This window comes from Stegostoma tigrinum, chromosome 3 (assembly GCF_030684315.1).
Source record: "Stegostoma tigrinum isolate sSteTig4 chromosome 3, sSteTig4.hap1, whole genome shotgun sequence".
NCBI lineage: Eukaryota > Metazoa > Chordata > Chondrichthyes > Orectolobiformes > Stegostomatidae > Stegostoma > Stegostoma tigrinum.
In genome coordinates, this window is record NC_081356.1 from 102,803,061 (window position 1) to 102,817,378 (window position 14,318).

The window sequence follows — 14,318 nt, forward strand, 5'->3', positions numbered from 1 at the left end:
AGGTATGTGCTGTGCCTGATCGTACTGGAACCTGCTGACCAATAGCGACATCCTCCCAGTACGACTGAGGACTGGCCCCCACACATTATCTGTCACACCCATTTGGCTGAATAAGTATGCACTGTGTTTGCTGTACAAGTTGCTGGTATGTCTTCTAGGTGTGAGAAGAGTCACAGTCAGTGTCTTAATAAATATAACTTCACAATCAGTTGTCATCAATCATTTCTGTAACTTATTTTCTGCTTAGTCTCCAAGTCCCTGTTATAATAGTGACTAAAACTGTGCATAGCACTCTAAATGTGGTCTATCCAAGGGCTTATGGAAGCTTCATGTAACCTAATGTTCCTTCAGTTCTGTCTCCAGAAATCAACCCCACTGTTCTGCATTTTTCTAAATTTATTAACCTGTTATTGATTTTACCGACTTGCAGTGACTTTCTTGGCTACGTCATTGTACCTTGTGTCTACTACTTTTGTGTTTTGATTTCTTAACTTATCCCCTTGCAATAATAAGTTAGAAGAAATCTTGCAGTTAGAAAACTGAAGCTTTGGGAATGGTATAGATGTGAAACACCAAAGCTACTTAAGAGGAATAGAGATTTATGGGAATTGGGAAGGAGAATAGTAGACTGAACTTCCACGGAATGAGTTGAGCAGAGCATCAGTAAGGGAGCATTCATAGTGGTAGCAGAGAAATTGGACAGTTAAAGGGAAAGGCAGAACTCTGGAAGATATGTAGTCTTGTACAGATTGCTATTACCTGTTGTTAGTTTGGTAACTCTCAGTTTTGAATAGTTATTTGTCTTATACTATATTAATGGACTTTTAAACCTTACATGCTATAATGTTAAGCTGAGTAGGCTGTAATTAACGAACTTCATTGCTGTACTGAGCCCTTCACTTCTGTGGCATTTCACATTTAAAATGTGATGAGAACTTACGCACTGCATTTCTTTTTTAATTCCCTCAATATTATTGTGTGCCATATGCTTAAACTTAAAAGCTTCTGAATTTATTTTAAGCTTATAAAGGCTATTTTTGCACTGTGAATTTAAACCTTGTAAAGAATTTTTGGCAACTCTGGGAATTTGTCTTCCTAATGACAGCCACATTTTAAAGCAATCTCCTAAATGTAACCTGGTATACAATTAATGGGCAGCATAGCGACCCAGTGGTTAGCACTTTTGCCTCACAGGGCTAGGGACCTGGGTTCAACTCCAACCTTGGTCAACTGTCTGTGTGGAGTTTGCATGTTCTCCCCATGTCTATATAGGTTTTCTCGCACAGTCCAAAAATATGCACATTAGGTGGATTGGCCATGCTGAAATTGTCTGTAGTGTTTAGCGATGTGTAGGTAGATGTGGGGTTACAAGATGTGGTGGGGGGTGCTGGGTCTTGGTGGGATGCTGTTCAGAGAGTCGGTGTGGACTCGGTCTGAATAGCCTGTAAAAGTGTTCTATGATTAAAATTGAGATGGAGGACTCAACCACTGTTATTCATGGATATCTGGATGGGCCCTGCAAGACAAGTCATGGACAAAGGTTCGCTAAATTGGTGACCTTGAACTCGGGCACATATGCCACTGTGCAAAATGGACAGGTATTCAGATAGATCGGATGTTGGGGAAGTCTGTTAATTTGTGTTTAAATGCCCTCCCCACACCAAATTGTATTGTAAACATTCAGTAATAGCTTTTTGAAGAAATGTGGAATGGGTGGCCCTGGGCAGCATCTTGCATTGCCACCCAGTGGCAAAAGGTATGTGACTACAGTATCATGTCTCAGCTGCGAACCAATGGCCTGAAATCGGAAGTACATACAGACATGGGATTATGTACAAGATGTTGCACAGAAACAGGCCTTTTGACCCGATCATTTAAAATTGATGATTATGTTCAACGTGAGTCTCCTGTAACCTTTCTGCCACACTAACAAAGTGAAAGTTAATTTCTTTCTATTATATTTTCTCATTTTAGCTTCTTTACTCACTTATGTTACGAACACTGGCCTTTTTAGGACAGTTATGTTTTATGCTATCTCCTTAAATAAGAAGTAAAATTGACTAGTTTGGAGGAGGAATGCAGTTCGCTATTGAGTCTTTCGAGAGACAAACCCGAGTGACTTGCTCGTTTTTATGGAGACAGAACCTCAAGACAAAGCATATTGAAAGTAAGGTGCAAGTTTTGACACTTGGACTCAAAGGAGTTGTCTAGCCTCTCTGCATATTGATTTATAGGTTCTCTGAAACAGTCAGACATGGATTTCTGGTGAAAGAGACTTGCAAATTCTGCAATGCCAGACAACGGAAAGGACTGTTTTTGAGTTAATCACCAAGCAGAGTTCTGGTGAGGGCAGACTTCTGGTTTGAAGAATTGAGTTAAAGACCAAGTAGTTGCCAGTAGCTACTGACGACCATATATTTTTACTTTCGGAAATTTTCAGTAAAGGGACTTTGTGTTTAAAAAGAATATTCACTCGGATGGAGCAGGCAAAATAAATCCTATTAAAGCTGAGAATAGCTTGGCTGTTTATGTACAAGAGTATATATTGAAGGTGGGCGTGGAATCTCGGAGCAGCAGTTGCTGTTATGCATCGACGAGACAGAAGACCACGTGGACAGCCCATAGAGAGAAATAATCACACTACACTAAGAGCAGGAATGGATGCCTATCAGATAGGTGGCATTCCATTTTGGAAACTGGTGAAGGCAATGGTTTCTCCAAGGTATACAGTCAGTGACATATCCATAGCCTGAAGGGCATCTCGGCTGTTTGGGGAGAGAAAGAAAATGCAAGTGCGATGGTGATAATGAATTCCATCATCCGGACATCAGACTAGAATTTCTGTGGCAATAAATGCAACTCTAGAATAGTTCATAGATTCTGACGCCAAGGTATGAAATGTCACTGTGTGGTGGCAGGGCAGCCTTCCAGAAGAGGGTCATCAGCCACACATCACGGTCTACATTGGTACAACAAAACAGTAGGAAGGTGGATTAGGTCCTGAATGGACCTAATCTAATGGGATTAAACAAATTTAGGATATCTGTGTGGCATAGATGAGGTGGACCGAAGGGTCTGTTCCCGTATGTACATTGTGTCTGACTGTGACTCTACTCCCTCAATATGGTTGAATTCCCTCCCTCTTTTTCCCTCCATCTTGCTTCCTTTACAAAAGTACACTGTACCCCTATTATGCTAAAGCTCTGTGTCCTCTCCCACATTGGACAAGTTTAAAGTCTTCCCAAAAGCATTAGTAAACCCATGTATATGGGCCTTGGTCCCATTTTGGCTGGCACAGGTTCTGTCATTCCCAGAAATAGCCCAAGCGACCCAAAAATCTAAAATCCTTGCTCCAGCACTATCTCTTGACTTGCGCATTCATTTCCTGTATTCTCCTATTTCTGTAGTCACAAGCACATAGCAGAAGGATTAATCCAGAGATTACAGCCTTTGAGGTCCTGTTTATTAATCCACTGCCTAGCTCCCTGAATTCTTCATGCAAGACCTCATGCCACATTCTGCCTACACTGTTGGTACCATTGGTACCTCTGACTGACTTATCAAGGCAAGGCGGGATGGTCTTGACTTTACTGCTAGGTGTATTTATAGGTCAGACAGAGATAGTAGGAACTGCAGATGCTGGAGAATCTGAGATAACAAGGTGTGGTGCTGGATGCACACAGCAGACCAAGCAGCATCAGAGGACCCAGCTCTACACCCTGTCATCTCTTATTATAGTTAAGACAGTTGATTTAAGGGCATGACTGCATGTGGAATTGCATACTGTTGCCATCTCGGACATAGTTGAGGGAGGTCCAGGACTTGCAACTCGGCATTCTCTAGTATCAGATCTTTATGCAGGACAGAGGAGGGCATAAAAGAGGAGATCACATTGTTAATTAAGCAGTCAGCTACTGCAGTAAGGAAGAACAATATCTTGGAAAGATTTTCAAATGACACTTTGTGGTTAGAGATTTAGAATGAAAGCAGTTAATGCGTATTATAGGCCCTCAATCAGCAGGCAATAGAGAAGTAGATATGTCAACAATTCAGTGATTTGTGTGAAAATAACTAGGCTAATTATTTTAGGGGATTTCAACTTGCGCATCACGTTTAGAAGGGACAGATTTCTTGAAATGTATTTAGGAAGGCTTTATATTAACATGTAGAATGTCCAAGAAAGGATGGTGCATTGCTGAACCTAATTCTGGAAAACACAACTGGACTGGTGTTCGAGATTGCAGGAGGGGAACATTTTAGTGATAGCGACCGTAACAGTACACTTTAAGTTTGTTATGGTAAAAGAAAATGATGGTCTGCAGAAACAATTTTGGATTGGGGAAGGCAGATTTTATTGAAATAAGGCAGAATTTTGCCAAAGTGGACTGGGAACAGCAACTTCTGTGTGAATTTGCGGCAAAACAGTAGAGTCATTTAAAAACAATTTGGGGAGAGTACAGGCCCAACGTTTTTCCTTTAGGTACATATAGGAGCAAGAAACCCAGAGAACCCTGGATGCCTATTAATATTCGGGACTGGATAAGAAGGAAAAGTGAGGCTTTTGACAGGTACAAAGAGAGCACATCAATGGAGGCCCTAGTTGAATCTAGAAAGTGCAGGAAGGTTCTTCAGAAAGCAAGAGCCTAGAGGCATGAGAAAACACTGGCAGATGAGAATTGGTAGAATGTGTAGATATTCGTTTAGGTGTGTCGGAAGGGAGAAGAAATCTAGAAAAACAGTAGGGCCCGTTCAGAAGAACAGGGGCTGTCTGTGTGTGGAGCTCGAGAACATTGGTAGGGTGCTAAATTAGTACTTTATATGTATTTTCACTTGGGGAAAAGATGGATAATTGTGTCCAGAATTTGGTTCTTGAACGGATTGACATCGGAGTGAGGAGGTACTGGAAGTTTTCTGGGGGCTTCAAAGTGATCCCACAAACGAATACCCATGCCTGGATGTGTTGTCTCACATAGCAACCTGGAATACAAGGAAGAAGGTTAGAATTTTAAATTTATCTCTGGCTGCAGTGGAGGTGCCCGAGGACTGGGGGGCAACTAATGAGGTACTACGTTTTAAGAAGCATGGTAGAGGTAAGGCACAGGACAAGTTGAAAAATAATTAAGAAACCTTAAGGGACACGCCTTTTATCATTGTGGCATTGACAGCAGGGAGATTGTACAACTCCAACACAATCTTACAATCTAGGACACAGCTGGAGTACTGTGTGTAGTTTTGGTCACTGCACTATCGGAAGGATGTGGTTTGCGTTGGAGTGGGAACGGAGGAGATTCAACAGAATGTTGCTGGGATGGACCAGCTTAGCTATGAAAAGAGGCTGGATAAGCTTGGGTTAAAATAGTATCAGAGATAATGGGAACTGCAGATGCTGGAGATTCCAAGATAATAAAATGTGAGGCTGGATGAACACAGCAGGCCAAGCAGCATCTCAGGAGCACAAAAGCTGACGTTTCGGGCCTAGACCTTCTGATGAAGGGTCTAGGCCCGAAACGTCAGCTTTTGTGCTCCTGAGATGCTGCTTGGCCTGCTGTGTTCATCCAGCCTCACATTTTATTATCTTGGATAAGCTTGGGTTGTTTTCTTTACCGCAGAGAAATCTGAGTGGGAACCCATTAAGGTGCGTAAGGATATGAGGAGCGTGGACAGAAAGCTGCTGTTCCCCTTAGTTGAATAGTAAATAACAAGGATGCATAATTTTAAAGTGAAGCACGGGGGTTTAGAGGGATTTAGAGGAAAAATGTTTTCACCCAAAATGTGGTGGGTATCTGGAATGCAATGCTTGGGAAAGTAATTGAGGTTGGAAATCTCACGACCTTCAGAAAGTACTTCACTGGGCACTGGAAATGGCATTGCATTCAAGACAACGGACCAAGTGTGGGAAAATGGACGAATTAGATGTAGAGTAGCTGGTGAGGATTTAATGGGCCAAAGAGCTGCTTCTGCGCTGTATGATTCTATAGTTCTAGCTGTTTGATAAGTTAAAACAGTACATCATCCTTGATTCCATAGGTGAAGACAACTGTTTATAAGCAGCAGAGCTTATACAGGCTAACTCCATTGGACATTCCACCACATTAACTGAAGTTTGAAGAAGAGCAGCTATGTTGTTGCTTTGAAGTCAGAATGCTAAACAAGAACTTTGCCATTGAGCAGATTGGTAATTCTGAATATGTTTTCTTTTGATATTAGGCAGTCAAATTATAATGGACACATTTCAAGGAAATTTATTTCTTCAGTATTGAGATGTAATGTATCTTTTTCAACTGGAAACAGTTCTCAACTGTTGTATTATTTTACTATTACAAGCTATGCACACGTATGCTTCACATATTTTGTATTTGGATTTCCAGGCTTGTTTTCACACAGTTTCATATACCTTTTCATTGGGTGAGGTGTTTTGATTCTATAGTAGTATTTGATGAATGAATCACCAGAAATCCATAATTACCAGAATTAATGATTCAATAAAGGCGCTATTTTGACCACTCCTTTTGTGAGTTAAATAACAGCCATTTTGTTTATGTAAAGCATTGTCCGATATCCCTTTGACTGTGACAGATTTGCACTCATTTGCTGTTTTTTTTTCTTGTCACTAGTGTTACAGATGTGCGACAGTGAAGCATAGCACACTAGGCAGCCTAGTTTTACACTTGTTAGTTTGATTTCATTTTTGACTTGCTGATTAGAATTAATCAAAGGCTACTAGAATTCAATTTTGAAAAGCTTTGGACTCTGAAATGGTATTTTATTCCTGGACGTTTTAATTTTAAATGATTGTACTGTTAGAAATCTGTACCCAAACACACAACAATGGCCTACTGTGTTGTTTTGCTTTAACTTGCAATTTGTGGAGCAGATAAAATCCTAGATGTGTTTTTAAAGTTTGAGCATTAAAACTGGCCATTTGTTGCTTTCAGGGTGAGAAGAACAATGGCTTTGATGTCCTTTATCATAATATGAAACATGGTCAAACGTCGACAAAAGATTTGGCAGACTTCATAAGAGAAAGGTATTTCATTGCTTTTGGGATATTTATGCGATATCGTGAGTTGGTAGAGTTACAAATGTAAGTACCATTCATATGTTTATTTTGATTTCCATAAGAAAACATATGTAAAGTAATCATTGTGTTGTATTGTCAGTGGACAAGTGCAAAACAGTGATTGTCACTACAGGAAGCTGATATAAATGCAAGGTATTTTGCATCTCTAAAACACATTTCATATTCGTTCATGAGATATGGATGTTCGCTGGCAGGCAGTGTTATTGTTCATCCCTAATTGGTGGCGAGCCATGAACTGTCAGTGTTAATAGGGAGGAAGTTCCTTTTTTATTGACCCAGCAACCAAAGGAACTGCTGTATATCTCCAGGTGAAGATGGTACACCTACAATTGGTAGTGTCTCAGTGCACTGTCTGTCCACGTTTTTCTGGATATTATAAGTTGTGGGTTTGGAAGGTGCTGGCGAAAGAGCCAATGTGAGTTGCTGCAGTGCATTTCGCAGATGCTGCATGCCGTTGACGCTGTGTCCTGGTGATGGATGCTGTTCCACTTAAGTGGGCTGCTTTATCCTGGATGGCACTGAGCTGCCTGGTGTTGGAGCCACACACATCAAAGGAAATTAATATTCAACATTTTCTCATAAGACAGTCGTCTTCATCCTAGTGGTCAATTTTGTGGAACATCTCTGAACTGCCCCCAGTGCAGATATATCTCTTCTAAAGTATGGTTACCAAAATTGTATGCACGTGAGATCTCGCCAACGCACTGTGCAATTGCTGGTGCAATGTTTCGTTACCTTTTTATGGTTCATACCTCTTTGGAATAATGCTTACACTTCTTTTGCCTTTCTGTGCCTAAATTCTAAGTTTTCTTTTGTTTTGTTTCTTCATCTACAAGTACAACCCTATTGTCCTATACCACAGCATTTGCATTCTGTCTCGTTTAAATAACAAGCTGTTTTCCATTATTAGCAAAGTGGACAACCTCACGCTTTGCTATATTATGTCCAATCCTTCTGCCCACTCACATAGGCTATGCCTCTTTGCAGATTTTTTAAAATCTTCCAGTATGTTTCCCTGTCTATCTTTGCATCATCAAAAGATTTGGTTACAACAGAGTTGATACTTGCCACCAAGTAATTAATATTTACTATAAATGGCTGAGGCTGTGGCACTGAGCTTTATGGCACCCCTCCTGGAGTAAGACTAACACTCCAGACATTTTATTTATTGAAACAGCTGCATCCAATGAAAAAAATTGACAGCTGATTTATTGTGCAATTGACAAAACAGATTTCAGTCTTACCTTTACACAGAAAGAGAGGTGTCAACAGCTAGTAGTTTCAGCAACTGAGACTTTGAAGGTCTGGATGACTGACACTTTTGTAAGGCTGTACTAAAAGGACATTTTTTTTTAATGAATGTATTACTTCTTAAAAAGAAAATTTCCAAGTGTTATTGCTAGTGTGATTTCATTTCTTATGTTAAAAGGATGAATGGGCAGGGAACTGTCTTAGTTTGGCTGGGAAATTGAGGGGTGATTGAATTGGATAAAAGGATATTGACTTTGAGGGCAAGGTGAGACATGGGGTGTGTGTAAAGTGGTGTAGCTTGGTGTAGGAGAGACATACATTTTGAACTTTCCCTTCAAAATGCTCCCTTATCCAGACATTGGTTCATGACGCCTCTGAATGGCTGTGAACTCACCATATTTTGAAAAGTTGGCTTGATTCCACGGAAGTTCCAGTATGTTAGGACATGATTATCTCTGCAGTGGAGTTTTCTCATAGGGTACAGGCTGTCTGATTCCCATATTCCAGCTTGATGAAATTGAGGCAGCTGGAAATGGGTCCAGGAATTGGGCCCCAGCTGCTATTTTTGAAGGTCAGTGATATCTCCCTTGATCCACAAAATTCTAGACCTTTATCCATTTCTCAATCCTCTGTAAAAACTTGCCTAATTTTTAAAATTGCTCCTAATGATTGAATTTGCTATCGTAGAACAAAAGCAAAATGTTGTGGATGCAGGGAATCTGAAATTTAAAACAATAAAATGCTGGAAATATTCAGGTCAGGAAGCAGATCTGTGGAGAGAAAATAATTTAACATTTTAGGTCAAGATCTTCTTCAGAATTGAGCTCTTCTTATTTTAATTTATACAATATCCTTTTGTAATTTGGCTATCTATAGCATCTTGTATGTGGAGCCAATTATTTATTGAATGACAGGATTCTGTCCTGTTTGATTTGACATTTTAATATATTTCAATGTCTCATTTGCTCAATTCACTGACATCAAAACATTGTTGTGGTTGCTTCTGTTATTGTTATGATGTTATGTAAAATAATCATGAATTGGAAGGCACGAAGCTAGAATTTGTATCTAAAAAGAATGATAAGGGAGAAGAGCGTGTGGTTCCTTTACGAGGTAAAGTGCTTTTCTAAGCTTGCAGACTTATGTAGAAAAAAAGTGTGTCTGAAAATAGTTGTAGATGTATAGCTAGTTCTGAAATGGAAACGTATCAATTGGCTATGTGATTGGAAACCTTAGGCTTGTTTTGATGTTTTGCCAACTAGCTGGAATCAGCCAGTTAATTTAAACTTAGCAATTGAAAGCCAATTTAATTTGAATCTGATGGTTTTGATGTCCTCCGACCAATGCTATTATAAGAAAATTGATACGTCATCCAAGGTAAATAAGGAGAAGTTTTTCGAAAATATGTGGGAGAACGAACTGCCATTTGAGAAATAAGCATCCAGCTCTCACAAGAAACTGCTAAGCTCTCCAAGAAAGCAGCATCTATTCATAAAAGGTACCACAGTAATTCTAGCTCAGAGTCCTCACGGAAGAATTTAGAGACGGCCGGATCAGTGGAAGAAAGGCGTGTAGACTTTGAGAATAACTGGTTATAATCCATAGACTGATCTGCTGCTTGTCGACTAAATCTTCATTTGTTTAGAGTTTCCTAACTCCAGACTTCTCCTGCTTGTTTTTCCAGCAATCTCTATTTTTGTTCCAGACTTCTGCTTGAGCAAGCAGCTGTGTAAACAACACTTGCATGGAGTGTCAAGTTACTTACTTTGAAAAATTGCAACTTCCTTCAACAATCCTTGGTTTTTAAAACCGTTCTTTCCCCATTTTAGTCCACAATCAAAAATATAAAAAAAACTTTTATTATACAAGGAAACAAGAGATTGCAAAACTTATTGTGCATATAATGCTTAACTCTAAATCATATATTGCAATGCTGAGCAAAAGTGGTCCCAAGACAAACCAGTCAGGGATTGAAAAGACTTTCACTTATGTAGTGCCTTGCATGACCGCCGGACCCCTCAGTGCTTACAGCCAGTACTTTTGAAATATTTTTGCAGTTGTAATTAAGAAAACTACAGTCCTGTTGTCTGTTTATGTATAGCAAGCTCCCACAAGAAACAGTGTTATACTGTCCAAAACATTGTTTTTATTAATGTTCATTGAGAAATAAATTTTGGCCAGGATCCTGGGAATAACCCCTCTTGTTCTTTGAAATATTGTCAAGGAAACTTTTATACCAATTTAAGAGGGGTGGTTGGACTTGGTTTAATGCCTGACTCAGACAGCATCTTTTGAGAGTTCAGCAGTCCGTCAGTACGGTTTTTCTGCCCACGTTCCTTAATATTTTTCTTTTGTATATTTGCACAATCTTTGAAGAGAAGCATAAAATGTGTAAAATTGTAGTAAAAGTTGTTTGGAAATTATCTGAAGTGTGACTTTTTTTTTGCAACCCGATTTTAAAAAGATACTTTTTCCCCAAACAGTGTAACAATCGAAGATATTTATTCAAGGTCTATGACTAAATTAGCCAAAGCAACGAGTAATTACAGTCAGCTGGGGTAAGTATAATCCAAATCTAACTTGATATAGAGAACTAAATTTTAAGAATTGAGAATTTGTTCATGAAATAAAATATTAAGATTTCAATTTGAAAGTCTTCCCTTTATTACTTGATACCATTTTCTGTCTGCTATTGCAATGATGCTTTACCTTCCTACATTATGTATTTCTTCAGAACATTTGCTCCAGTATGGGATGTTTTAAAATTGTCAACTGAGAAACTAGCCAGTAGTCATTTAGATCTAGTACGAAAACTGCAAGAATTAATTAAAGAAGTACAGAAGTATGGAGATGAACAGACCAAGGCACACAAAAAGGTAATAAAACAAATGGTATCATTATTATTCAATATAACAAATGGCTTCTGGATAGAAAATTAGAATTTGTACTTCACCTATAATTGTAAATTATATAATTCCTGAAAGGATAATATGTTTTTCTATGTAGTAAGTCAGATAAATCACAACACATCCTTAATTGAATGAAATTATATATATAATTATTTGTTATACAATTGAAAATGTCTGTGCTTCATGCATTGAAAAATCTTTGAAGTTGCACTGCTTGCCCTGTGAACAAAGGTAGTCAGTTTGCACTAACAATGTCTCTCAAACAGAAGTGAAATGAAGGATCGTTCATCTGTTTTTTGATGACATTTGTTTAGTGAAAATTATTGGACAGAAGACTACTATACTCCCTCATTTCTTCTGAGCAGTACCATTAGATTTTTTTTACATTTATTCAACAGCCAGGGGAATGTTTGATTCAACAAATGAGTAATTATAATGCAGGTAATTTAACATCTGAAGTTGGAAAATTTTTTAGAATTTCTAGCCATGAATGAAATTATCATAATGAGAAGAAGACAAAATAGAAACACAGGTAGTCCTCCTACAATGCAATTTTTGTGTTCTGGTGCAATTTCACGTCATAGAAAATTGCATTATAGGGAAATTGCTAAACCTGTACAGCAAAAAGTTTGCGTTATCCAAACAGCATCCACTGTTCATCAGTTGCGTCACAGCCAATTCATGTTAATGAAGCATGCGTTTATAGCAGTACTACCTGTAGTCAACTTTGATAGCAAAAGAGACAACCGTGCTTAATAAACATTATAGATTACAGAATTTGAGGAAATTCAGTGGATGTAGTGGACATACGTGCACCAAGAAAGTCTTTCACAAGTACCAAACCGATTACAGAAAAAATTAAAAAACATGGAATTGTTGGAACATAGCAAAATGTGTTTAAAGTTAGTCGTAAATGAAGGAAATCAATTAAGGGTTCAGGACAGTTTTCAGAATGCCTTAAGTTGCAGCATTCTGTTCTGAAGCTATTTATATTCAGTGTTGAGATGGCCCATGTACTTCTGTCAAATGATTGAAGCTTATAAGACCCTGACAGTACTTGATGGGGTAAATCTACAGAAGAGGTTTTCTCTTGTGGAGATTCTAGGACTGAAAGGAAAAGTTGTCATAGTCTTGCTGGACCATAGGACTGCTCTGCTGTTAGAGAGACAGAGGACTGGAGATGATGGAAGGTCAACGTGTGTCAGGCGAGGAGAGAGGTTGAGAAGACGAGTCATTCGTGGTAACCACAGCTGGGGATTGAACCCACACTGGCTCGCATTGCAGTGCAAACCAGCCATCTAAGCTAATTAATTTGTATGTTGGGTTGTGGTCCCTTTTAAGAACTAGGCCTTTCTTCCAGCAGCTGATCATGTGACTAACTCGCTTAGACAAACAAGAGAAAAGCTTCAAGAAAAAGTTGATTATACACATGGCTCCTGGTCTGAAGCAGATTTTTAGCTTACTAAAAGCTTGCTGTGGGAAACATCATTTTCGTGTAGAATTCAGATGAAATTTTGTGTGCTAGCAAAAATAGTTTAAACCATCAATTAACTGAAAAACTCCCAACAGTGACTTAGACTTCTCGTTTCGCAATATGAAACGAAGGGCATAGTTTAAGATGCAAGACTTCATAGTTAAAGAATATTAGTATCAGAAGGCTTCTGACCCAAGTTGATTATGCTTCAGATGATAGCAACACTCTTGTTGAGCTGTGAATCTACAAAGATTGGATGGTTGGAAGTGGTTTGAAAGGGCAACCTTGCTCTAAGCCCTTGTATGAATCGTTGAAATGTAATCGGACGAAATGGCTAATTGTTTAAGTCTGATGTGACTTGAATTTGTTGGGGATTATAAGCCAAATGCATTCAGAAGGATGCTTTGGTTTAAAGAAAAAGCATTTTAATATCTTTAACATAACTGTCTCTTAAATAGACAGTCTAGTTACTAGTATTCATTTTGTAGTTTGTGTAATAATTGAACAGGGCATGAATCTTGTGGCTTTGGTTTTTCACGCTGGGAATTCACCAAGAACAAGGATTTATATTTAATTAATGTCTTTAAGATTGTAAAATATCCCAAGATGCCTCACAGAAGTGTTACCAAACACAATTTGCTACTGAGCTATGTGAGGAGACATTTAGCTACTGACGAAAGAAAAACAGTGTAGTTGTAATCTGGGATTGTAAAATCCCAGATCCCTGAAATGGAGAAAGCAGATTCGACAATAACTTCCAAAAGGATAATTAGATATATACATGAGAAAAAACAGAAAATGCTTGGTTGTGTGCCAAAACGTTGAGCTGTGGTTATTGGGTAGCTCTTTTGAAACAGTAGCATAGGTACAATGGACCAAATGATCATTCTCTGTATCGTTTGTATGAGTCCATAATGGTGTTTGCTTTATGCTGACATTTTGTGCAAAATAGAATAAATGCATCACTCGTTGAAAATTCTTACCTGAATTGTTAAAAATCCTTAAGTACTTTGAAGGATATAAAATGCATTTTCTTTGAAACTGCACTTTGGATAAATTCTGATTAATCAGACCAATTGTAAGATGTTACTGAGCTTTTAAGTTTTGGAATGGATAATTACTAAATTGAAAATCATTTTTTTTTTGACATTTGTTTTCTATTATAGACAAAAGAAGAAGTGGCAGGTACCCTTGATGCTGTACAGAACATCCAGAGCATCACTCAGTCTCTGCAGAAATCTAAAGAAAACTACAGTGTCAAGTGTTTAGAATATGAAAGATTAAAAAAGGAAGGAGCAACACAGAAAGAAATTGAAAAAGTAAGCTGTATAAACAATCTGATTAAGAGATAGAACTGATAGCCCCAGATTTTCTCGGTTACAACTAAATTCCCAATTAAAAGGGTCAAAAGAAGACTGGTGAGTTCAAACACTTGTACTTAGAATAGTAGGAAAATAATTATAAGCTTAACATAGTATTGGTATTCATGTGCAAGTCATCCAACAATTTGATTGGAGGAAGAAACGCCCCATGAATTGCAAGAAAAGAGACAGGAAATTCATCAATTCATCTGTTCAGAAATGGGAGCTCCATATCAACAAAA

At 38.4% G+C, this 14,318-nt stretch overlaps 1 protein-coding gene across 3 annotated transcripts in view; it reads left to right on the forward strand.

The window, feature by feature from the left end:
* Nucleotides 1-14,318, forward strand: part of fcho2 (FCH and mu domain containing endocytic adaptor 2) — a 178,973-nt gene that overhangs the window by 41,247 nt on the left and 123,408 nt on the right. For all 3 annotated transcript variants that reach the window (XM_059644794.1, XM_059644795.1, XM_059644796.1), the window contains exons 2-5: nt 6,936-7,027; nt 10,816-10,890; nt 11,067-11,208; nt 13,882-14,034. In XM_059644794.1, coding sequence (XP_059500777.1) covers nt 6,936-7,027; nt 10,816-10,890; nt 11,067-11,208; nt 13,882-14,034 — 462 coding nt within the window. The remainder of the gene's footprint in view (nt 1-6,935; nt 7,028-10,815; nt 10,891-11,066; nt 11,209-13,881; nt 14,035-14,318) is intronic.